We start from the raw sequence: 26,846 nt of genomic DNA, 5'->3' as shown, positions 1-26,846 counted from the left end.
ATATAGAATCACATACGACTAGTAAGCACATGACGGGTACATAAAATAAAAAGTTAATTTTAAAAATTTACATAACAATAAAATATTAATACATATAATTGGTTTAAAAAAAATTAAGTCAAAATTGTATAAGTTAAAAATAGAAATACATATATCAAAAAAAATTACAAATTATTCTTCATTACCTAACGGGTATTATAACCCTTGTATATAATTCAACCCATCAACTAGTAAATAATTAAAATTTGTGTTAAATAGGATTGTAGTTAATAAATTTAGAGACAATATTGAAATTCATCTCTCGTGATAAATTTTGTTCAGGTATATAAAGTTAAGAAATGAAAAGATATAATTATTTTAATTCAATTTTATTAATTTTTTTAACAGAATTTGTCATTTGAATGTATAAACAAGTTAAATGTTAGCTTAAAAACTTATTTAACATTAAAAAAATAAACAAAATTTAATGTAGTTGAATTATAAAAATTATATTTATTCATTTTTAAGAATTTAAAAATAAAGAAATATCAAATAAATTATAAACATATTTAAATCTTGGAAAATATTTATTAAATATATCCATTTAATATTTATTATAAACCTTATCAATGAATATTTGTAAATTAAAGTGATGACATAAATAATAAATAATACACATCAATTATAACTAGTTAATTAAAACCAGTTGTATATATTTAATATAAAAAAATGTTATATTGATTATTTAAAACTAGATTAATAATATTGAACATAATACAGAAAATAAAAAGTTTATCGTTGTTAAAAAAAAATCAAGTATTGACTTTAGTTATTTCTTCTTGACCAGAATCTACAAAACATTTAAAGAAAGTGAAAAGTGTGAGCCGCGGAAAATAGTGCATTTTCGAAGGAAAAGGGACAGAAGAGTGAGGGATGCGTGACAGTGAATATGGCCATTTCTTAGAAGCCCATCAAATGACTTTTCGTTTCACATTGGGCCAAGGGCCCACATCTGTCGCCGTCAAAAAATAAGATGGGCCCACGACACCGACCAAAGCATTCCAATTGAAACGTTTCAATCTTTCTAACCTTTCAACTCCCCCACCACATTTGTATTCTACCTATTTTTTTTCTTTTCTTAAACACGGTATTTTCTTTTATTTCTTAAATTACTCTCAAAATAATAGATTAGTGAAAGTAATGTTTTACGCGCCGAATCATTAAATAATATAAGCGCTAATTCTTATATGTCATTATTTATATTATTATTTAATGGTTAAATATATTTTTGTCATAAAATTTAAAATTAGTCTATTTTTAAAAAAATTATTTAATTTAATCTTTCATGTTTAGAGATGTGTACATTTAGTCTTTATAATCAAATTTTGTTATGCACTTTATGATAATATTTTAGTTAACATTGAAAAAAAATGTGTGAAACGAGATAAACAATTCAAATACTATCATGAAAAGGGATTGAAACGTTAGCTAAACTTAACAAAATCTGATTAAAATGACTAAATTCACTCATTTTAAAAGATGAAAACCTAAATTAGTCAAAATTTTTAAAGATAAACTAATTACAAATTTAACTCAAACTTAAAGAACTAAAAATATATTTAATTCTTAATTAATTATTAGACTGAATTTTTTAGATCGTAACAGTATACGATTATAATTCGTACAAATAATAATTTTAGAATTGATTTGTACGAGTATCCATTTTATTATCGTGTTAATTTAATTGGTAATATTCGAAAATACATTTATATTGTCTTTTAACTTAAAGGAATGGAATCCTTGGTTTGTTTAAAGGGAAAGAAACAAACAAATAAGAGACAGAAGTGCTTTGTACTGTGAAATTGTTAAATGAGTGTGTGTTTGAATTTGAAGTACGTGAAATTGCAGCCACAAGTTTATGATAAAATATTTTTGTATGATTGTTTAGTTTAAGCTAATTTCACCAGTTTTTTTAATGGATGTCCTATGATGTTAGATCTGTGTGCATGCTTATGAAGAACTCAATAATTAGTTAACATTAAAATGAAGATATTTTTAATATAAAATTAATTTTATGATCGACGTTTTAGAAAGATACAGATTATAAATAATAGTTCACAGTGTCAGTTTTTAACTATCTAGTGAAGAAGTCAAAATTGAGTTCTATTCGTCTTCTTTTCTTTAAGATCATTTACTTCAGCTTTTTATAGTATTTTAAGTGATTTTTTTTATTTGTTCGTTAACTCATTAATTTAAAAAGCTTTTTCTTTCTTGTTTTCTTCTTAATTTGTTTTCAATATTATCTTCTTAGCTTAATTATTTTCTTCCTACTTTCTCTTAATTTTCAGAAAAATTGTGTTTTGTTTTTAACAAGATTGTAATTAGAAAAAACATTATGTAATGAGTACTTCTTCCACTTAATAAGATTAACAGAAGGAACAGTTGTTCTCCTTCTATTGACACCCACAATATAATAAGTTCACCTCTTCATTACATGTTTTCATTTCTTAGCCCAACCCTCCGCTCATAGTTTCTATTCTCACCCCCTTATTCAAAACCGGTAACATTGTGATAACTACGAAACTAATCTATACTTCAAACCCATACAAATACAAAAAAATATTAAAAACATTATATTTTTAATTTAGAGTCAAATATGTTTTCATCATCCAATTTTTAATAAAAATTAAAATTAGTATTTCTTAAAATTTTTAATATAATTTAATCTCTAAATTTAAAAAATGTATGAATTTAACCTTTTATACATATTCATCCTTTTTGATGAAATATTGCAAGAAATATACAAATTTGTCATCACTCTTGCTACTTCTCGATAAAATTAAAGTGGACAATTTGTACGTCACTGTGTTCGTTTAATATTCATTCTTTCTATAATATTTCACAACAATAATAAGTAATTGAAATATTGTACAATATACATCTTGGCAAAATAAATCGATTATATCATTTATACTCAATCAATTTAAATAAAATCCAACTAAACAGTTAATGCACTTAAGTTATCTTACCACGTTATTGAGTTGTGAATTTTGTTCAAGATGTTAGATTAATCCTTCTGAAAACAGATTTTAAGAAAGTGTTTATGTCGAACTTTAAATTATAATGATCTACCAATAACAATATTCCACACTTGTATTTAAGTATGATGATATATTAAGAATACCCTTTGACATTTCTTTTTGTCTATATTTCAAAAACCTCTTGAATCTCATACCGAGTTTTTGAATAATCAAATTGATGGTAAATAGTAGAAACAAATTGATATAATTTTGAAATTATATGCATAATTTTTTTATTTTTACATAATTCACTAACCAACAACTCTATTTTAATTAGCTATCATCTCATAAAATGGATTGAATTAAAATTCAAAGTGATACTAATATGTTAGATGAATTTATCAATCTACGGATAATCTATACGAGTCTAATAATATCAAATTAGAATGTTCATCATTGATTTATAAATTCTAGTAAGTTATTCTATATATTTTACATATTCTACTATTTATATCTTTATTTTCTAAATTTATAAATTATTTTTCATATTAATTTTATTTAAAATATTTATTATATTTTTACTCAACCTCTAAATCTATTTTAATAAACATACAAACAAACATTATAAATTGTAGAGTTATTGTTATATGAAGTAAATAGTAACCAATACTCAAAATATACTTTTTGTTTATCATCTTTATTTTGTTAATTTATATGATAGATGCAACATAGAAGTTTGTCTAAATTAGTGTTCAGCAACAACAAAAATAACACCTTGTTCCTAGGTTTTCTGGTTTGGTCGGTGAAAAAAAAAGATGATGTGCCACTTTTGTGTTTTGCACATTAGGATTAAGTGTGTGAAAAAAAAAAAAAATCAAAAACCAAGAAGCGATTAGTTTCACTGTGAAGGGGCAAGTGTATGGTTGCGTGGTTAGGGCGCAACTGTCTCTGTTATCGGAAATCAACAATTCAGTTATCCAAACCGACCCTGTTACTCTTCTTCGGATTCCCCACTTCTCAACTGGTATGGTTCCATTCCCCTTTTCAATTATGGCGAAAATTTTAATACTTCCTTCAAACCTACCATTCTCCATTCATTTCTCTTATCCCTTTTAATTTGCAAATTCTATGCTAGGGTGGCTTCAATGGATTATATTCAATTTCTTGGCTTAAATGTATAATCTTTTTGAATTTTAATATTTGGTTTCTGTACCAGGTTCCAGAGCAACAAGTGCTGAAGTGTTAGATTAGAACAATGGACACTCAAAGTGGTAAAGAAATAGTTGATATTGATCTTGGAGGGGTTTCTTCCGGTGGAGAAGCAGCTGGGGATCTGGGTGATGATGACATAGTAACAATGCTCGATGGGCTGGAACTGAATCGGGCGTGTTTTTCTGAGAAAGTTGCAAACTTAAGCAATTTTGTAATGCACTTGGAAGCTCTCGGGGTTGAATTGGAGGGCTTTGTTTTGGACAGAGAAGACAATGATGTGGACGTGGGTTGTACTGGGAAGTTTCTTGAGTTTGACCTGTTATGTGGGGTGTTGGGTTCTGAGGTTGTGGAATTGGATAGGTTCTTGGACGCCCTTCATGCTGATGCTGGAGATAGGGAGGCCTCTTCTGAGCCCAGGCAAGACAATCTTCTTGATTCTGAACAATGTTTGAAGCCGTCCGAGGAGCAGTTTTCAGAGATTAAGAAACTATCTGCTAGTTTTGAGAGAACTTTGTCTTCTTATAAGTGGGGAGGAAATGGTATGCAAAGAAACTCATTGATTGATTCATTAATGTAGGTTTTATTTTTTTGGTGACACATTGATTGCTCGTCATTTATTTCATGATTTTGTCCTTTTCTTAAAAGAAAAGGATATTTCTACGAAATCTTTTACGTCTGTCCCATCAAATTCTGGCGGGGGAGGGGGGTCCACTTCCATTTTCACGTGAAATTGTTTGTGTAGTGGATGAGAGCTCCTCCTGTATTAATGGATTTCCTCTTTTTGGTTAGAAGAAAAATGTGTGAAGAAAATTTTGGAGTTGCTTGCTCAAAATGGCTGACTCATGATGAAACTGTGATCAATAAGAACTGTATCTTTGACTAAATAATTCTCCTTTTCTGATAAATGTTATTTTACCCTTTTTTAATGACAACAGGCAATATTGAAGATGTTGAAATCACCCTAGAGGATGATGAATCTTTAAATGTAAGTTCGGTAATAACCATGCACACAACCGAGCAACAGAGACTTGTTCTGAGGATGCTAGAGAAATCTTTAGCAAACGAAATGGATCTTGAGAAGAATTTCTTTGACTCAAGGGAAATTGAAGAAAATCTAAAACAAAGGATGGCTTCTTTAGAACAAAAGCTAAGTCTGGTGGAGGAAGAAGCTACTGATGTTTGGGAAAGATGGTTTGAGGCAGATAATACACGTGAGATACTGATAGGAATTTCAAAAGAGCTGTTGGGTAGACTCCAGCTTTCTCAGTTCAATTTGAATGGTTTAAGTCAGCGTGAATCTGTGCTCAGAGCTAAGCTTGAAACTTCTGAGGTTGTTGGCAATTCTGAGGTTGTCACTTTAAGGGACAAGGTGTGTTCACTTGAGAAGCAGCTAAAAGAATATGAAAGCCAGCTAATCAATGTGAGGGCATCTGCTGATGCATATCAGACACAGTATGCTATTTTGAGTTCTGAAGTGAGAAAGACAGAAGGTATTATCGTTGAATTGAAAGAAAATATATCTAATGCAGAAAGTCAGGCTAATACCGCAGAAGCACATTGTAAGATATTGGAAGAAGCTAATGGTGAACTCAACAGACAGATAGCTCTTTTGAAAGATAGTGGTGGCAAATCTGAGAGGGAAGAGTCACTTGAGAGGCGGCTAAGGGATTCTAATTTACTGCTGCAGCATGCTGTAGCATCTGCCGAAGCTAGTCAAGAGAAGCAAAATATGCTGTATTCCACAATTAAAGATATGGACCAAGTGATAAAGGATCTTAAGTCAAAGGTCTCTAAAGCGGAGAGCCGGGCTGACAGTGCAGAGGAGAAATGCATCATATTATCTGAATCCAATACTGATTTAAACGAGGAACTAAGCTTCTTGAGGAGCAGATTGCACTGCTTGGAAGGATCACTACACCAAGTGGAAGAAGCAAAAGTGGCATCTGCAAAGGATATTGGAAAGCAGACAAAAGTTTTCAAAAGTTTGGTCATGCAGCTAGCTGTTGAGAGAGAGCGTCTTAATAAGCAGGTAAGATCAGGTTTTTGGAAGCCTACAAAATAATAAAACCATCCGGATACGAGATGGAAGATATTGTTTATAGGCTTCTAGGTTTTTAGACTGCATGATATTTAGTTTAAGTGTTTCTTGCTCATTAATCAACACAAACAGTTAGGATTTCAACTGGATTCAATTGATTTACATTGTATAGTAACCGGGTTTGCATTATGTGATGCTTTATTTTTTGGATCAGTCTGTGAATAACAATTGCACAACTGAGCAAGCATGATCCTTTCTCCCTTCCTTTAGTTTTCCACCTAAACCTTAGATTTTTACTAGTAATATCTTATTCACAATTGCACAAATGAATTTACTAGTCACCTTGATTGAAGGGGTAGATAAAAAGAAAAAAACACAAAGCAGAAGGACTTCAAAAGAAATCTGATTGAAAATATTGAATGATGTGTTGAAATGTGAGGTATTTGAAACTGAAAATCTTTTGGTATTGAGAACTCAATCTTAGCAAAATGTATACTGGATTTGTTGTGGGCTTTACTATATTCAGTTTATGGTTGGTTGAAATCGGTGTACTTTGTCTGCAGCTGTCTTCCTTAGCAAGTGAGAACAAAATATTGGTTGTGAAGCTAAAGCAGACAAATAAGTATCCTGAAGAAGTTAGTGTGGCTTTAACAACCGATCACAAGGTTGGTACTTCTTACTTTATTAACTTGTGTTTTTATTTTTTGCATATGGTTGATGTTCAAGAATCTCCTGAGCAAGTCAACTTATAAAATTAGCTTTTATCAAAAAAGCATTTCCTAAAAGGATTTTCTGGATAACAGTTGGCTGGGCTACTTGAAAAAACTACAATAGGACAAATTTACCTGCTTTCTCAGGGCAACAAATGTCAAATAAAACTATTTTCAAAAGCATAATTTTTATAGGAAAATAAAACACGATTTTTGGTGAAGTAGTGATTATTTTTATAATATGAAGTCGCCAGTGGGTGGATTTGCTGGTTTTTGCGTCATACTATCACTTCTACATTTAGCAATATTAATCTGGTGTGTTGGACTGATTTTTTTATTTATGTTTGGGTGATGATGATAGTTTGACACCCACCAAACAAAAACCACCCACTTGACAACTCAAAATAATATTATTTTTAATCATATTTATTTTATTTTTCAATTTAAAATTCTCATATATATATATATATTATTATTTTGTTAAAGTGAGTTGGGTGTCAAAGTATTATTATTATTTTTTTGGTGTGTAGGAGCTAGCAGTTTGTAACCTTTTGGTTGTTGTTGGCGGGGTGGTTGGCAATTTTTTTTTTATCCAATGTAAAAGGGTTGTGAAATTTTTAAAACATGCCATAGTGATTTATCTCGCTATTTCTAAGAAATATACACTGGTAATAATGGGTATGTGTGTGTGTGCACTTGTTGCTCTATTTGTGGATGGGGTTGGAAGATCACGGGAGCATTTCTGCCTGTGACTGTACTTTCTTTCTATTGTTTAGACTTCTCTTGCTCTGCAATACAGCTCGGATAGAAAATAAATATAATAGACATTATGATATTATCTTCTTTGTTTTTCTTTAATTTTATCGGCACCTAGTTTGCACCTGGTTCTTGGTTGCATTCTGATCCAAAGAGAAAGACTTGACACTGAAATGTTACTAGATATGCTGATTAGTTCACTTCTACTTTCTATTTTTTCTACTTACCATATTTAATTTATTTTGTAAGGAGCTATATTATCTTATTTGATATACATTAAAAGAGTAAATTTAGCATTTTATCATTGTTGTCAAGCCACTTTCTGAAGTTTATAACAAGTTCACAGATATGAGGACTTGGATAAAAGAGGATATAAACATTTAAAATAAATTAAAGCACATAGAAGAATAATGTCAACAGATCAAAGTTGTAATCGTTGCTCCTATTTTCCTTATCCAGGAGGACAGGTCTTGGAAAAATTCATCCACAGATGATGGTAAAGAAGAAAAGTTTGCAGATTCTATGCCAGATGCTGATTCTGTGAGGAGAATAGATGCAGGAGTTCTTAATTTTAAGCACTTATTCATGTTATCAGTACTTGTCTTACTGTTTTCCGCCATGACTTATCTGAATGTTGATGTCAATTAATGAAGGAATAGTCAGATTTTTTTTCCCTTGCTTTTGGGATCTAGGAGGGAATATTGAGGTGTGGAGGAATGGAACCCTAACCTTAAATATCCCGCAAAGGTCAGTATAGGTTACAACTTACAAGGCCATTGACACTGTAGGTTTTAGTGCAAGTTATTGTGTAGAAATCAAGTTTTGTAGTAAGGGAGAAAATGATTGTGGTAGATATGATCCGGTCTCTTATAACTAGTTTTGAGATTATACTTGGTAATAAGCATATGATGGACCATTTTTCTTAAACAACTTCTGGTGCGATCTTATCCTTTTTGGCTAGTGGGATATGTTAAGAGTTGTTGATTAAGTTGAGTCTAGCTGAAGAAGATATTAGTATCTATAATGTGACTCATCAATATATGAATTCTTGTTAGAAAATGTATTCACTTTATTGTCTCAACGTGTGAAAAGCATTAAAAGTAAAACAAGTGGTTCTAATTTGTGGTCTGGCGACGAGAAATTGTGATTTGCTATTAGCAACTCTGGTGCTTCATCTGGATAGGTACTTTATAGTTAAAAGAACGATCTTTTAATTTGTTTTTTATTTATGAGCTTATGAGATCCACGTTCTAGTTGGGGACTTGCTGCATGCATGTCAATAATACTCGACGTAAATGGCAAAAGTTTTACCCACCCGAGTGAAGTTTCACTTTGATTATACAAGCATATGCAGATACAAATCCAGAGGAGAACCGGTTTAAGTATTTGAACTGGTTAAAATAGCGCCTAGTTAAACTAAATGCATTGTTAATATATAGGAATAGACTTCAGAGAGTACCGTGTTACATCTTCCCACCAGTCTCGTACTCATTCGATGGTTGCATGAATCTGTTCATAATGATCCAATGGTTTGAGAATGTGTATCTGGTTTATTAATGAAGTGAAGAACATCTGAGGACTCTAATTTTATGTGATTTCTTTAGATATAGATAATCACAGGCTGAGAACCTCTCCTCCATATCGAATTCAACTGTGTACTTGTCTCAACGAATATGAATGAATGAATGACGAATATATGTTTGATGTGGTCAGATTGCTGGAAAAACCCACCAAACTCTTGATGTTCTTTAAGAGGCCCCTGTAAGCCATTGTAAACATCATTTGAAATATTTCCTACATTATTATCCCGTACTACCAATGGTAGCTTTGCGCCCTTCATAAGGACCCTGTTCTTCCACCTCCTCATCAAGTAAGAAATCAATGTCCGGAACATACCCAGCCCACTTCATCTCGTCCACAAGCAAATGAATTTGTTCATATATCTCTTCAGATCTTGGATGTGCGTTGTCTCCAACAAGAAATGTGTGTACCTCATCTCTTATTTCAATCCAGCTACAGCCTGGCTCCTTCTTTAACTTACAGTTCTTCATTACACTTCTTATTTTTGCAACCTCACCCCACATCCCTGCGTTAGCATATACATTAGATAAAAGAACATACGCTGAAGAATCTTGAGGGTCTAACTGCAATAAATAATTGGCTGCTTTTTCTGCAACTTCCATATTCCCTTGCATCTTGCAATTACTGAGCAAAGTTCTCCATATTACATCATCAGCCTCAAAAGGCATGCTTTCAATAAGCTTTAAAGCCTCATTTACTTGGCCTGACCTCCCTAATAGATCTACCATACATGAATAATGCTCCATATGGGGATCTAAACCATAGTGACTCAGCATTTCCTGAAAGTAGTGTAGCCCTCTGTCCACATAACCCATATGTGCACAAGCTCTGAGGACTGAAATAAAAACTGTATGATTTGGTTTCACATTCAAAAGCTGCATCTCCTCGAATAATTTAATGGCTTCTTCTCCAAGACCATGGTATGCATATGCACAAATCATGGCACTCCAAGTGACATAATCCCGCTTTGGTGCCTTCTCAAACATTAGCCTGGAATCCCGCATATTTCCACACTTTGAATACATATCTACAAGTGTGCTGGCAATATACACATCTGAATGCAACTGTAACTTTAAAATTTGAGCATGAATCTGTTTTCCAAGTTCTACGGTGGCCATATTAGCACAGATATCAAGAACTGTAGCATATGTAAAGTTGTCAGGTATTACACCCATTTCCAGCATCTGAGAAAAATATATCTGAGCATTTTCACTTTGCTTTTGTGATGAGAATCCTGAGATGATCGAATTCCAGGAAACAGTTGTCTGCTCTTCCAGTCTGTCGTGGATCTTTTCTGCCTCCATTAGCATTCCACACTTGCTATACATATCAACAAGAGCACTGCCAACAAAACAGTCTAACCCCATACCAGACTTAATGATTCTTCCATGGATCTCCATACCATTGTTTAAAGCTTGCTGACCAGCACATGCCTTTACAACACTACCGTAAGTAAAATCATCAGGTTCCATTGCTGATCGCTGCATTGAAACAAAGAGTGAAAGTGTTTTCTCTATTTCTTTATTTTGCTCATGAGCTGCAATGATTGCATTCCAAGACACAGCATCCCTTCTCTCCATCTCGTCAAATATTAAACAAGCTTCCCTCAGAGCTCCACACTTGCCATACATGTCTAAAATTGTATTCGCAACACAAATATTAAACTCTAAACCGCATTTTACAGCTAATCCATGTAGCTGGATTCCCTCCACATGGCCTTTGATCACTGAACAAGCAGTCAAAGCACCAGACAAACTAATGTCGTCAAAGCCAAGGTTAGTCCTCTGTAAAAACTGAAAAATCTCTAAAGCCTTAAAACCTTGTTCTTTCCGAGCATATCCAACAATAATGGCATTATAAGATTGCCGAGGAGGATTAGGCAACAAGTTAAATACCTTGCAGGCATCAGGCATTCTGCCACATTTTGCGTACATGTCCAATGTGGCAGTTCCAACTATACCGTCATATCCAAAGTCAGACTTTAGAGCGTGACCATGCATCTGTGTACCCAATTTAAATGCAGATAAACCCGCACATGATCTGAATACACTAGCATAGGTTGATTGACTCACCCCCATACCTACTTTCAGCAAATCCTTAAACAGTTTTAGTCCCTCAATAAACCGGTCATTCTGAACATGGCCCGCAATTACAGCACTCCAGCACACCAAATTTCTCACTGGCATTTCACGGAAAACCTTAAAAGCATCATCCAATTTCTTAAATTTTGAGTACATATCTACCAGAGCACTACCTGTCACCACATCATTCACAAAACCCATCTGAATTGCAAGGCAGTGCACCTGAAGCCCTAAACCATAGTCTTCAATACCTAAACAAGCTTTCAGAACAACAGCAAATGAAGCATAGTCGTATGTGATTTTCAGTGATCTCATCTTGACAAATATTTCAATTGACTTTCGATTAGCACCATTATGTAAATAACAAGAGAGCAAAGAATTCCACGAAACCACATCTCTTTCAGGCATTGTGTCAAACAAAGACTGTGCAAACCCCATGTTCCGTACTCCAGCATATCCAAATATCATAGTATTCCAAGAGATCACGTCCCTTTCAGGCATTCTGTCAAACACATTGAATGCATATCCCATATTGGAACATTTACAATAAAATTGAATTAAGCAGTTGGCAACATAGATGTTGGGCACAAAACCAGTTACAATCATCTGGGCATGGGCTTGTTTGCCAGGATTTAGAGCTTTAAGATTGGAGCATTTTTGGAAAATATGGGAAAATGTTAATTTCTTGGAGGGGTTCATTTGGGTTGAGGAAAGAGTACAAAATGCATATGGTGGCAGGGTTTTGATGAGTAAGTTTGATGGAGAAGCTTTGAGCATTGCAAGGCCACAAAACACAGTACGCTGTAACATCTACTCACTAGTGTAATAGTACAATGCATGAGTTCGCGGGATTTTCATACTTCAAAACAAACCAATGAATTGGTTCCTCTCATAGTTTTCATAAGAGATGATTGTTCCAAAATAAATAAATTAGGTCAAAGAAAAAGAGGATCATAATATTTTCTTTCAATATTGCAATACCAACGTAAGCAAAAAGTGAAAGATATAGTTTCAAAATATATGTATATGTATACATAATAAATTACATATCCTTTATTTTCAGGACTAGTTTAGTTAGTTGTTTAGAAGGTTTTTAAGTGTTACAAAAACCTCTAGTTTATTTACTAGAAAACATTGTTTTCTCAAAAAATAAAAAAAGTCAAGCCTCGGAGCTAAGAAGAAGAAAAATAAAATAAAATAATGTTACTAGTTTAATAGAGTAGACTTAAAAAAATTAGTGGGTCCAAGATTTTTTTTTTCAAAACACGATACTGCAATTGTACAAAAAAAATTTGAGTGCATGGAGGCTTTAATGAATTTAATTGATTTTCTGTTGCACACAGTTGATTAGGAATTCCTCTATTATTGTTTGTTTTTAATTCAAAAAGTCAATTTCTACCCTATTTCTTTTTTTATTTATTTTCAATCAAACAACTTTTGTTTTAAATTTATTTTTCTTCTTTTCCTTTCTCACTTACCTACTTTCTTTCCCTTTCTATTTTATTTTTCTTTTCTAAATGTTTCCTTAGAGACTCACCCAAATCAAGTTGTAGTAGTTTTCTATTGTTACTTTTGTGACAACTTTTGTTTTTCCAAGATGACTTAATCAATTTGTAGTTATTTGATATTTTATATAAATTTCAGTAAATAATACCATCTTTAAATCTAATTAAAAAAATAAGACTGTCGAAGCTTTTAGTTTGTAAAAATTTTAATACGTGATTACTAAAAAAATTCATATTTTCTATTAATTTTATTTTAAAATTTTTTTAAAAAATATTTATAAATTCTGTTATGAAATTTTTTTTGCAGGAGATTGCTGTTAATTTTTTTTGCAAAATATTTCGTGTAAAACACTCTTCGCAGTAAATTTTGTAAAAAATACTTGCAAATTTTATAATTTTGTAAAAAATAATTATCTATGAAGAAATTACCTGCCAATTAAAATTCTTAGAAAAAATAGCAAGAAAAAATCTTTTCTTACAAATTTTCTTAACAAATTTCCAAGAAAAATCACATTTAATATGAAAATTTTTAATAATGATTCAGAACTTTGATAAATAAGAAAATACTACCAACACACCTTTTTATTATTAATAAAAATTATCAAAATAGATACATCTTGCAAGAATTGACCTACTTTTTTTATTAATAAAAAAACTGGACACATGAAACTAGCATTTATTTCAATCAAGAATTTTTCCTGTGTTTTTATGCACTAAAAGGAAGAAAAGAACTAAATTGATTCAAATAATGTTCTCGTTAATTCTTCTATTTACTAAATGGAGTTTTTCATTATTTTATAGAAATGTGTCTCTCTCATTTTATCTAACAAATTTTGACAGTCCTTCAATCTCTCTCTTATTTTATAATTACAAAATTAACCTTTTTTTAACGACTAAAATATACGTTATAAAACATTTTCCTTACTGTATTTTTACCTGCAAAGTTAATTTTCTTTATGGTTTGTTTGTGTGATTGGTGGAAGTGAATGTGAAGGTTGAATAAACTTGAAAAATTGTTCGTGAGGTTGAGATTAAAATGGGTGTCACTTTTTACAGCAGAGAATCCTAGAAGCATGATAGTTGTGTATACCGTTCTACAATCCATATGCAATGCATATACAGCAAAAGTGAGAGTTGTGAGAAGTGAGATCTTCTGGTGGATTTACTTCACCCATATGTATCCACTTTTCAGATTTTTAAAAACTTTTCTCACTAAGAAATTTGCAAAACAAAGCAAGGTTGTCACTTTCATAATTTCATTAATTCTCTGATTCCACAGTGTTCACAACAGCAATCAAAGAGAGCACTCATTCCCTCTAGAGAAACCTTGCTTTGTGTGGCCCTTCAGAGTGCCTTTGGTTCAACATTTCTACCAAGTACCATTGCCCCTTTTCCTTCCAAATCATTCTTATTTTTAAAGCTTAAGTGGGGACTAAGAATCATTATTACTTCAATCATTCTAGCTTTGAAAATGATAGGCAAGGAGGGTCTCTCAATAGTGCCTCTTTTTGTTTATTTGGATTCTCACTTTGATTTTTCTGTATTGTTCTTCTGCTGTGTCTTTATTTTCTGTACTGTTCTTCTGTTGTGTCTTTATAATATAAGCATGATTAATAATACACCAATATTGGTGTACTTTTCATGTTTAACAGACGATTACACTAAAAATCTCAGCAAAGAATCTAGACTCTTTTCTCGGTTACTCTCGCTTATCTTTACTCGGTGTTTCTGATTATCCCTTTTGTCTTACCTTAGAGGTACATTAGCCCCCACTACCACTTCACCAATTTATAGCACACCCAACATAACATTGACAACACCTGTTAACTCTGGTCTCTACATGGGTGAGTCTGAATGAATGTGTGAAACTCCACAAAGCAGGCTTAAGCCAACACAATCTAGTAGCATCAACATAAATGTCCAACCTATTTGTCAGGAATCTTTATGGTATGAAAGAAAAGAAGGAGTTTGGTATAGCCCACCAATAACCAATTTGCATAATAATAATAATAATAATAATAATGGACTCCACCAATGATCAATTTTGGTGCTAAAATGATAATGAATAAAAAAACTATGTTGATTATGTAAGTTTATCCACTATTAGACATTAGGCAAAGGGCTTTATTCTCTCAGCCAATCACACTGTGACACCTTTTCTGCTATTTAGAGAGTGTTATCTCCTCAGGACAAGAAATTGTGGTCAATGAGGCACTGGATTTTTGAACAATTTGGCAAGCTGATTGCAGAATCATCCAAGATAATGTTGGAAGAGAGGACAGATAAAAACAAAATCAGAAGCATAAAAGAGAGTGCTAGTCTAAAACAAACAACAAAAAAGAAAAGAGCCTCAACAGGGTGCATATCGCAGCATATCACACACTAATAATTCTGTGCTATGATGCCATTAAGTAAGGTGTGTCCTCCAATGTTTGGAGAGAACTCAATGAAAAGATTATGCAACATGCTTCAGACATATTTCTCCATTTCATTCTCCTTTTGACTCAAAGGTCTTTTCAACTACTAATCTATTTTAATTTAACACCTTCATTTCTCTCCACAGATATATGTTATTGTATATATACAAGAACTTGAAGATGATCACATATTTGATGGATCTTTCAAAGGTTCAAGAAATAACAACATCAATGAAACCTGACTCATATAACAGATTGACACCATCTTCAATCCAAAATCTTAAGACAATAGGTTTATACGTTATTCAATTTTTTCGCTGTTAGATTCATATTTGTATGAATGAATCATATGTAGATTCTTGTTGCTGGCTTTAGTTTTCTGAGTAATCAGATATCTTTGCTTTCCATCTAATGGCTAAAGCTGATGTTACTATTATTAAATTCTAAGTAATGAACTTGAGCTTTAACCTCTTCTTTATCCAAATTCAAAAGCTGATTTTTTTCTCATTCTTTGCAGAAGTGATCCACTTGAATAGAGTGCTACTACTTTCTGATTGGCCTGTTTACAAGTTTGGCATTACCATTAATTAAATAACATAGCCGGTTTCATATTAAGCAGTTTCCGTGTGTCATTTTTAATGTCACTATGGAGACCTAAGTTTTTTTCTGTCATTTTAAAATTCTACAAGACTGAAAAATATCTACCATGCCTTGTGTTTTCTACTGGCTGATTAAATTATTAATTAAATTGGTGAGTTTGGAGGTGAATTGATTAGAGCGCAATGCAGCACCATATGATTGTGTTAGGGAATCAAAACCAGTTTAGTGGAAGATGTTAAACTGCACTCAGCCATGTATTAATAATTAAATAACATTAAACTAAGTTCGTGTTCACAGAAGTCCGAAATTGCTGCTTAACACATGGCAAGAGTATGTGAAATTGTGGTTGGATAATCTACGACATATCTGACACGACCACACACACAACAGCAACATCAACAACAGCAATAACATAATAACAAACAACTTCTTATTGATATGATGAGGTACATTTTATGCTATCTCCAATAGAAAATTGGAGATACAATACAACACCCATTTGAAAATAAATAATAAAATAAATTGAAGCACTAAGTTTCTTATCACTGTGTATATATTTGTGTAGTGGAGAAAGAAAAAGAAAGAGAGAAAGAAAGAAATAAAAGAAGTACGTAATCTGATATATTATTGTACGTGCAAGTAAAACCAGGGAACGAAATATCTTAATTGAATGCTTTTGCGTAGTGAAAGGAGATAAAGACTCAAAGTGTGTGGTCTGGTGCATGATATATTCCGCAATGGAGGATGTTGATGAGATTCTTGTTCAACAATGTCATGGTACGTGTCGAACTGCAGTGAAACCTTCAAGTACTATCATTGTACTCATGTCTAATTTCAATCATTCTGTGTCCTCCTTCTCTTCTTCATTTGAACGTGTAAAATGGTGTTTTTGCTTCGTACAAGGTATTGTGATGTTTGTGCTATTTTTATTGATGTGAGCATAGAGATATGGATTGATTTGATAAATCAAAAATTAAATGGGTACCTATATATTTGTTCAAATCTCACCCTTCTTGTCATGTTCAATCACGATCCACAATATTATTATTTATTAATAATAATTATTGTAATGTATGATCTATTAACATTTCCTAACTAGACAATTGGTAAGACGGTCTAAGGATAAGCAGCTGAAGACAGTCCACTACAGACAAACGATTCTTGAATTGTTGATGTGGTAATTTCTCGTCAACAACCTAAAAGATCGTCTGCCTATTGTGAACCATCTTCAACCACTTATATTGTCTTGCTAGAAATATGGATAGGCCAGTATAATATAATAAATTTGATAATAATTTTGGTAATAATAATAATAACATGGGTTGTGATAGTGGGGTGCACACGCATGATTTCATGTGACAGCACCAGCAGGCCATGTTGCTCCTTCCCTATACTATATATCTAACCCTAAACGAAAAAGAAGGGAAAAGAAAAAACAAACAAAGACCCCACAAAACCTAAATAATATGGTAAAAATAACTGAATCATATGTAAATGACAAACTTTTAGCATACATTATTATTCATATTGATGATAAAGGAGTAGAACTTGTTTATTAATAATATGTCAATTCTCACTTAATAACATAAAGCAGTTATCAGATGATTGTTATATTTCAGTGCCAAAATAAAATATAGAATAATAAGATGTGTTGTTGTTCTTTTATATTTTTATTACGTACATATTAAATTAAATGTTTTTACTTCGTTATTTTTAATAATTTATTAGTACCAATATCTTTCGTTTAAACAAATTTTAATATGTTTTTGAAGAAAATAAATTAAAAATAATAATACAAATTATTTGTAGTAAAGCTATAAAGGCAATTTAAAAAGCACTTACTTTACATGAGTTCATGCTAAAATAAGACCAGTCTTTCCTTCTATTTTTAATACAGACAAATATCTATCTCTTATATTTTATTGAAATGACAATCCTTTAATTTTTTAATTTTAAAGAAAAACTTAACCAATTCTTTTATATATATATATATATATATATATATAACGTTATCACATGATGTGAGTGAGATTACTATTTGAAGCTGAGGTATTCATTGAAGCAGCAACAACCTAACATTATACTATAAGTTTATAGTCTAGATACTACTAAAATTCTCATATTATATGATATTTTTTTTTTGGTAATTTTGTTAACAAAATTTGTAAAAAAATACTCTATTTTTTTAAAAAATCTTAATTGGCAGGTAATTCTTTCGTGAATAATTATTTTCTACAAAATTATAAAATTTTCAAGTATTTTCTACAAAATTTATTGTAAAAAGTGTTTTATACAAAATATTTTGCAATAACATTGGCAGTAATATTTCCTGCAAATTTTTCATGACAAAATTTATAATTATTTTCTACAAAAACACTTTGACACAAAATTGACAGGTAATATGAGTATTTTAGTAGTGAGATTCTCTTCTTTTATTTATTAATAAAACAATAATTATATTCTTTATTTTATTTATATTCATATTTACATTAAAATCACATTTAATAATAATTTTATAATTTTAACTATATATTTTATTGCTATTTGTGAAATTTATAACTATATTAAAATTAAAAACAATAGTAAGTTTTTGTAGTTTCCAACTACGGATATTTATTTTTGTAAGATATAAATATTGAGGAATGTAAAATTGTCACGACAGCTTGAGTCGTGTTCATTGAATGTGAAACTTTAAAGTCATGAAACGTGAAATATTAACCACAGCATATATTTTTGTCATTTTGTTTGATTTTTCAAGATACTGCGACAGAAATTATCTCATACTGCTATAATATATAGATATATAAACAAATAAATATATAGAGAGAGATTCAAATTTAAGATTAAAGTACGAACGAATCTAATTTGAAGGGACAAACTATACATTTTAATTTAAAAAAGTGTGTACGAAAAGAAATAAAAGTGATTTGAACGCGACAATTTCATATAAAGATAGATTGCAAGATCGCATTGTTATCCAGGAGCATTATTTAATTTTAAGAGGGAAATAATATCAAAAAATTAAATTTTAATAGAGAAAATAATAAAATTTTATTAACTTCCAAAATTTCCCTTGTTATTCATCTTGGATTGCTTAATATATATATCTAATATATTTTTCTTTGTAATTCAAAATAGTTGTAATTAAGAAAAACTAAAAATTTCCAATTACATTTTCTTTTCTTCTATGTACATAATTATATCATGTAAAAAAAATTATTTTCCATATTATTTCATAATATTGTTTGACAAAAAAAAATCATACAAATTGACATGTGATATATACATACACGAAATTAACACCAATCTATATAAATAACTTGATTGAATAATTTTAATAAAAATTAAGACTTTGAGAAAAAAAAAACAACTAAATTGAATAATTAAAACGAAAATTGCCATGAAGATTTTAACCTTTCTAGTTATAACTTGAATTTCAAATAAAATAAATGAATGATTAAAAAGTAATAATATATCCGAATATAAATATTTACATTTGTTCATATATTAATTCTAATATAATTGATATTTTAAAATTCATCTTCATCCATGAACGTTAATAAATACATTATTTACATTTTTATTTTATTATATTTTTATTGGACAATTAATTATGAAGGTGCAAAGTATTTTAATATCGAGTACACATTCTGGGGTCAACATGAAAGGGTTTTCAAAATTTGTTTTTAAGACAGTGGTGTGATTCACATGGTACGCATTTTCTAATATGACAGACACACATGAAGCCTATTAGGTGTGAATTTCTCAGACACAATAATAAATAACAAAAATAATATAAATTGTTATATCACATTTAAATGGTCAATATTAAACGATAAATACACATTAATGTTTTAATTAGTTATGTGATCGTTAGTTAATTTCAAATTTGACTATTCATATACCGTTGTACATGATCGATATTTATCTATACCATAATTCTACTTGACAACTAAAAAATAATAAAAATAAAAGCATTTGATAGAAAAAAGAATATTATATTTTATAATGCTAATAATTTTAATAACTTATTTATAATGTTAGTTACCTAAAAATAATTACTCAATTATATTTATATGACACAAGTCATACTCTGTACTTAATAGTGGTAAAATAAGTCAAATTTGATCTACCAATTCACTTAACATGTGAAAACAATTTAAGTTAACTGAAACCTTTAGAGTGTCGTAATGCATTCACCAAGTCAACAATGAGAAGATGTGTTAAATTAGGTTTACCTAATAAGTTCATTTAATTATATAATATATATTTTTTTAATTTTTTAAATATATCTTCTAAAGTAAAACTATAACAAAATTATGTTTTTTTAAAACAAATAAGTCCTAAATAAACATTATTCTGAATATATCTATGAAAATAAAAAGAAATGATATTTTGACACTACAAAACTACGAGTCATGACAAAAATAAATTTTTATATTTGTAAATAATAATAAATAGTATTAAACGAATGTAAAAATATTATTACTTTTGGAGAAAATGGATTTTACATGACAATCTACTTTTAAGAATATTTTGATAATTAAAAAATATAACTTTAAGTGTGTCTAAAAGTTTGTTGGTATAAAAATAATTATATTAAAAAATAAATGACATGAATAAAAGAAGTTAGTATATTTTTGTTGGGTGGTTGATTTGACATGTTGAGCAATAGGGTGGTGTGCAATAGACACCAATGCGTGCTTGTTAGCGTGGACCCTACATCACTTCTATCGTGCGCCCGCGTTTTTCTCGTCTCTCAACTCAATACTTTCTTCTACTTCTTCTCACTGAAATTGTTTAATCAAAATCAATATCTATATAATATAATTACAATTTACAAATAATATGCTTCTCTTTGTTATTTATTTTCTGCAAAATGAATAATATATCTATTAAAAATTCAGAACTAAAAACATCATTAATAATACGTTGATTAAAAAACAGCATAATCTAACATCTTTTGAAACAATAACATAAACTAATACGAATATGTTTAGTCCACCCACCTGAAAAAACTTAATACATTATTATAGAAAAAACAATTATATATTTTAAAGCTTAAAACACTAGTTTAAAATGATTTCATAATTTACAATATTAAAAAATTTCAAATAATAGATAATTGGTCTATATGTCTATTTTATTAACAGTGTCTAATTATAATTTAATATTAATAATTCAAATAAGATTGTCTTTCATATTAGATACAATAATTTTAAATAAAATAATATTATTTCTTCTAAATTATCAATAATTTACGTTTTATACATTTTTATTTAATTATACAATGCTAAATTGAATATATTATATTAAAAAATTGAATTGACCTTATCTTTTGGTATATCTTGTTGAATCATGATTAGATTGGCTTGCTATTGAAATAAATAATTTTATGAAAGTTTTAGATACCACAAGAATAAAAAGGAGCCCATCTCTATTTGTCTCATGCAATTATGCACACCCATATAACCTAGAGTAAATAATAGTTTATTCCTTTTTTGAAAGTTAGTCATTATTTTATTCCTACCATGGATTTTAAGTCAAACCTAGTCTCTTCTGTTTTGTTTCCACGCAGAGAAGAATTATTTAATAACAAAAAAAGATTTATCTAGTTAGCAAAAATGTAATGAATTTAAACGATTTTCATATATTTTATTATAATAGTAAGTAAAGAGAAAGACAATTTTATTTTTTTATTTTTTTTTCTCTTTTCATAATGTCTTGTTTTATAAAATAAAAAGTAAGAGGAAGAAAATAAAAATCAGAGATGATGATAAGTAATATTTATTGTTTGGTTGAATAAAGACTAAGTAAAAGTATTCTTTTTATTTATTTATAAGTTAAATTTGATTAAAATATATCATATTAAGAAGATGTGTATTATTAGATTTTTTGGAATCTCCACAAATTCCTATATTTTTGTTTTATATGATTAAAAAATTTAAGTGAATCTAAATTAAATAATGAGTAAAACTAAGACTTGAATCTAATCACATAAAGTATTGACACCACTCTCAATCTAAAACTTGAAGACAACGGAGGTCTTTTGATTTTTATATAGTATTCTACTTTCTCATTTTGAGTTAATGTGAAACTTAAACTTACACTTATATTCCTATCGTGCTTCTTTTATTATTTCTTATATGTTCCAAAAAGATTATATACGTTACCAAGCAATATTCTTTGTCGAAGTTGTTTAATTAAAAAGAAGAAAAAACTATGCAATTAAGCATTTCTGCACATGATCTTGCAATAGTGCTTGGTTACGAATTTTCTTTGGGAGATTTGTTGGTTAATAGTCAACATGCAATTATACTGTATTTTTCTTTTCTAAAGGTAGACATGTTTTATTGGCCAAGTTGGATGAAATCAAATGGAGATTAAGAACCAAACCTCAAATAGAATGTATGCGTAGAGTCATTTTCATAAACTTCGGTTCGATCAAGTTTATTTTATTTGTAGCACAATCCGTGCCACTTGTTACACAAATCAAACCATTGTTTTAATATAATACAGACAAAAAAAAAGAAAGTTTAGAAGAACCCTCTTCTTCTGAAAAAATAGGTGTGCAATAATAACTAACCCACTTACAAATCAAAGATTATAGTTTCTACTTTTATGGCTTAGCACTAATAGATATGATGAATCAGCCTTTATCCTTTTTTGGTTTCTTAAACCTGTTTCAATTTCGTATTCAAATAGGCTTAGGCTTTGGTTCTCATTGTGGGGCAAAACCAGTTTAAGAAAATCACGTGGTCTTATGTTGCTACATTATTAGTCTCATTTTTAATCTTTCTATCTATCTATGAAAACAAAGCACGATTTCTGAGGATTGACCTCAAACTTTCTCGTTTCTTGGGGCCAAGTGGAGTTGAAAATTTCATAAAGTTCAACTTTAGTTAAACCACAATCTCCTTAGAAAACAAAACTTGGATAGTGTGGACTGAAGAAAACTAGTAGCAAATTTAAGCATGCAAACTGATAATAATATAAAATAGCAGTGATTATTATGCACAAAAACTTATAGTACAGTTGTGGATTAAGATAGGAAATGCATAGTTTACTTCCAGTTGCGGACTAAGATAGGAAATGCAATGTAAACTCAGTTGACATGTTGTATATCAACAAGACTTACAAACTAGTTGCCGCTTACATTTAGACTATTTAAACAGTTAAAAATCTCACATCGACTAGAGATAAGATAAATTTATAGTGTAAATATAATGTGTGTATATATAAGTGCGTATAAACCTTACCATACATATCAGTTTTATAAGATCGAGATAGATTTTAAGTCCACTTCTTAAGACAGACTTTGCTGACTTGACTAAAAAACACAGAAAGAGAAAAGTTTAGCAGATGATCTAATTCAAATGGGGGGTTGGAATATTGAAGTTCAAGTGGTTTAACATTTTGACCAAAGTCACGAAACCAATGAATGGAACAAGTACGAAGCAGTGTACAATTACCAACAATGAAACAGGTTTATGAAAGACATACTGATAAGTCTCCCAGTGTATATACAAGAGTACAACACACTTTTATGCTCATTCACACAGGTTAGGGAAAACAAAGAGAAACACTTGAATGGAGAAAAAAGAGAAGGAGAAAGAATAAGGAACAATGAACAGACAAGAAAAGAAAGAAGAGTCTAAATCTGTCTAATGATATTGTTGACCGATGAGTCCACTTAATCAAATTCACACAGGGAAGTGCAGGGAGAAAGAGTTTTTTTTTTTTCTGAACTAGAAATTTGGTTACTGTTCTCAATTTATTTTAAGATTTTGTTTAGTGGAAGATGCAAAGGAAGACCATTCTTATTCATTAATTTCCACTATACACGTGCATTATCATTTTTTCCACTCAGTTGGGTGGTTAAGTCCAAACCCATCTCTCTCTTTTTTTCCCTGAATGAGTAAAATTGTTTTCATTTTATGGAAAATGATGTAACCAAACTCAAGAAACTACATGAACACTTTCATTTTGTCAATTATCATATTTTGTCAGAAAGGAAATGGATTTCATGCCATGGATATATAACAACAACAGCTTGGAAGAGAAAGAACAAGATGCAATCACTATGGTCTTTTTTTATTTCATTGATGCTGATAACGCAATGAATCTATTAAAAGCAATTGAAAAACTTTAAGGTGTTATTATCATTTCCTTACTAAACCTAAATTAGCCTATTGTGAAGAAGTGGCAGGTTGGAACTATTGCCTCTTTGTGATTGAAAAATGATCAACTTGTCAACACCACTAAAAAGATTGTTACCCTTTGCCCTCTCCTATGGGGCTATAAACTGTTTTCACTTTGAAATCATCAATATCCCAAAGGTTTATGGTATATATTGAAAGTTTTATATCGACCAGGATAAAACTAGTTCATAGTAGTATACAAATGCGTGCAAACCTTATTTTACAAGTCGGTTTCGTGAGATTTTAAACGAGTACGATAATTCTTGGTGTCACAGTTACTTTCAAATGACAGTCATTCACAGTATTTTGTTTCAGTAGAGACAGGTTGTATGGACAACCATGATAATTGGGCAGCACACGTGATAGTAGCATAAGCTTACCCTCACACACTCCTTGAATAAGTTATTGGATAATATCCTGGTCCCTACAACAACCTTTTTTTTTGTAAAATGGTCTAGATTGTGCACATATCTTACCTAGTTTATGCAGGTATCTTTTCCCAAACACAGAACCTTTATATGATTTTAACTCTATACAATGAACATCACAGTCTGGTACCAGGAGTATTTCTGCTACATAATTGGTGTGAGGAGTAAAAAGCTGATGTTCCTTTTTGCTAGAGATTACTATTGAAGCTGTCATTACCAAGACGAAATAAACAACTAGTACCTAACTATAGTAAAATAACATAAGTGGTTGATGATCAAATATTTGGCTTCTAGTTAAAAATATTATTGTATTTGGAGGATCCAAAAGGAGTGGCTCTTGAGTCATCACATATATGCATATTCATAATCATAAACCCTTCTTTCTTATTGCTCTTGGAAACTACCATGCCTTTCCCAATCTCCTTTTTTCCTCCAAATTTGTTATGTCATTTATGTGAACGTTATCCAATCCAACACAGAACGAGCTTGGAAATAACACAGTACTGCACACTTAGTATAATAAATTGACTTGTGGAACATGTATTTTTTTTTTCTCTCTTGTGTTGTGCCTGCTTTTGCCTAAACACTCTGCCAATTGAATTATTATAGTCTCCATGATATGAAATGCCTCTGTCCAAATGATGTAAGCATTTTTTGTCCAAAATGATTATCCATTAACCCAAGTTGCTTCCCCCACGTTGCGTCACCCATGTCTATGTGCCGCATGTCTTTCTCACACAGCTTGTTCAATGAACCTCATACCCCACACACCACATCAACACACCATGCATCTCACATATGCACATAAATAAACACCACAAGCTTCTTTTGTTTAATTCTAGATAACCCTTTTTCCAGATCCTTAAAAGGGTGTTTTTCACCATAATTACCTTTTACACACACAAAAAACATACTAAAATATGAAACCCTTTCAATACAACGTTAAACCAGCATTATAGTTGACAGATAACCTTTTTCTTTCAGTTTGTGTGTATGAAAAACGTTAACCAAAAGAAATCAACCTTTAAATTGATCTTAGTCATTGACTGTCGGTGAAGAGTTACCATAATTCCAAAGAAAAAGTTACCACATTAACATATAATGCTTCACATTACATCAATCTATGCTAAGAAAAAAACGAAACTGATACTGTTACTCTGGCCACATTCAGTGGGGCCATTTCAGCAATTTCTCTCCCTATATATACTCATCTCACTCTTGTTTTCTTCATCTCCAATAGCAACTTAGTTCCATTAATTCTCCATCAGTGTTGTTCTTCAATCTTTTTGTTCATAGATATATACTGATACATAGAAGCCATGCAGGGGAGAGAAATCACAGGACTGAACTATTTACTCCCTTCAGACCCTTATCCTTACCCTTCTCACTGCAGCATGACTCAGAACACCATCCCCACATTTCAACTCCACAAACTCTCAAACCAGTTCTATGGTTTCCAAAACCCTCAGCAAATGGTTGCAGAATTCAGCCCCCCTCAGTCCTCATGCATCAGCAGCACCACCTCCACCTCTGATGAAGCTGATGAGCAGCATCAAAGTCTCATCAATGAGAGGAAACACAGGAGGATGATTTCCAACCGTGAATCAGCACGAAGGTCACGCATGAGGAAGCAGAAGCACCTTGATGAACTCTGGTCGCAGGTGGTTTGGCTCAGGAATGAAAACCACCAGCTTATGGACAAGCTCAACCATGTGTCTGAATCACATGACAGAGTTTCTCAGGAGAATGTTCAGCTCAGAGAAGAAGCCTCAGAACTTCGCCAAATGATATGTGACATGCAGCTACATAGTCCTTACCACCCTCCTCCTCTCAGCCCCATTGACGATGATGTCTCTCCCTATGTCAAATCTGATTCCTCCATCACCAGCTCCTTCAACCTGCTTGGTTGAATTTCAAGACAAGACCAAATCTTCAATTTTTCTTCTCCGAGTTCTTGTGTGTGTGTGAATTGTTGTGGAAGTACAAATAGTAGTAGTAGTAGCAGTAGTAGTCTTTGCCTCCCTTTTGAGATGTATGAGGTGAAACCATAACATAACATAAACGGCAATGACATGTTCTTGAGTTTCTAATCTTGGTGTCTGTCTGCTCATAAATTTTGCCACTATCTTCTCCAACAATGATATCATATATGATATGTCCAAGCAATAAGCATTATTTAAAGTGGCTACAGAGCTATAAACAAATCCTGCTGGGTTAATTGTTAGAACCAACTAGTGGGACACTCTGCATAATCAAAAACATCATCATAGTACTGGCCCAGAAAACAATTACAAAACTCTCACTCATGATCTCATCAT

General features: G+C 30.9%; 3 protein-coding genes across 3 annotated transcripts; 2 read left to right on the top strand and 1 right to left on the bottom strand.

Annotated features, from left to right (window-relative positions):
- Window positions 1–3,793: 3,793 nt before the first annotated feature.
- On the top strand, window positions 3,794–8,645 carry LOC114185320 (WPP domain-interacting tail-anchored protein 1-like). Its single transcript, XM_028072981.2, has 5 exons — window positions 3,794–4,023; window positions 4,216–4,750; window positions 5,147–6,240; window positions 6,813–6,914; window positions 8,175–8,645. Exons 2-5 carry the CDS (start codon window positions 4,255–4,257, stop codon window positions 8,361–8,363), a joined length of 1,881 nt encoding a protein of 626 aa, XP_027928782.2. The 5' UTR covers window positions 3,794–4,023; window positions 4,216–4,254; the 3' UTR covers window positions 8,364–8,645.
- An 812-nt stretch (window positions 8,646–9,457) lies between these two features.
- Window positions 9,458–12,347, bottom strand: LOC114185319 (Pentatricopeptide repeat (PPR) superfamily protein). Its single transcript, XM_028072980.2, has one exon. It carries the CDS (start codon window positions 12,185–12,187, stop codon window positions 9,518–9,520), a length of 2,670 nt encoding a protein of 889 aa, XP_027928781.1. The 5' UTR covers window positions 12,188–12,347; the 3' UTR covers window positions 9,458–9,517.
- A 13,405-nt stretch (window positions 12,348–25,752) lies between these two features.
- On the top strand, window positions 25,753–26,618 carry LOC114183984 (basic leucine zipper 43-like). Its single transcript, XM_028071206.2, has one exon. It carries the CDS (start codon window positions 25,848–25,850, stop codon window positions 26,436–26,438), a length of 591 nt encoding a protein of 196 aa, XP_027927007.1. The 5' UTR covers window positions 25,753–25,847; the 3' UTR covers window positions 26,439–26,618.
- Window positions 26,619–26,846: the final 228 nt, after the last annotated feature.

The sequence above is a fragment of the Vigna unguiculata genome, chromosome 5 (assembly GCF_037176805.1).
Source record: "Vigna unguiculata cultivar grain cowpea cultivar isolate G323 ecotype 2 chromosome 5, ASM3717680v1, whole genome shotgun sequence".
NCBI classification, from domain to species: Eukaryota; Viridiplantae; Streptophyta; class Magnoliopsida; order Fabales; family Fabaceae; genus Vigna; species Vigna unguiculata.
This window is presented reverse-complemented; position numbering and strand designations above follow the sequence as displayed.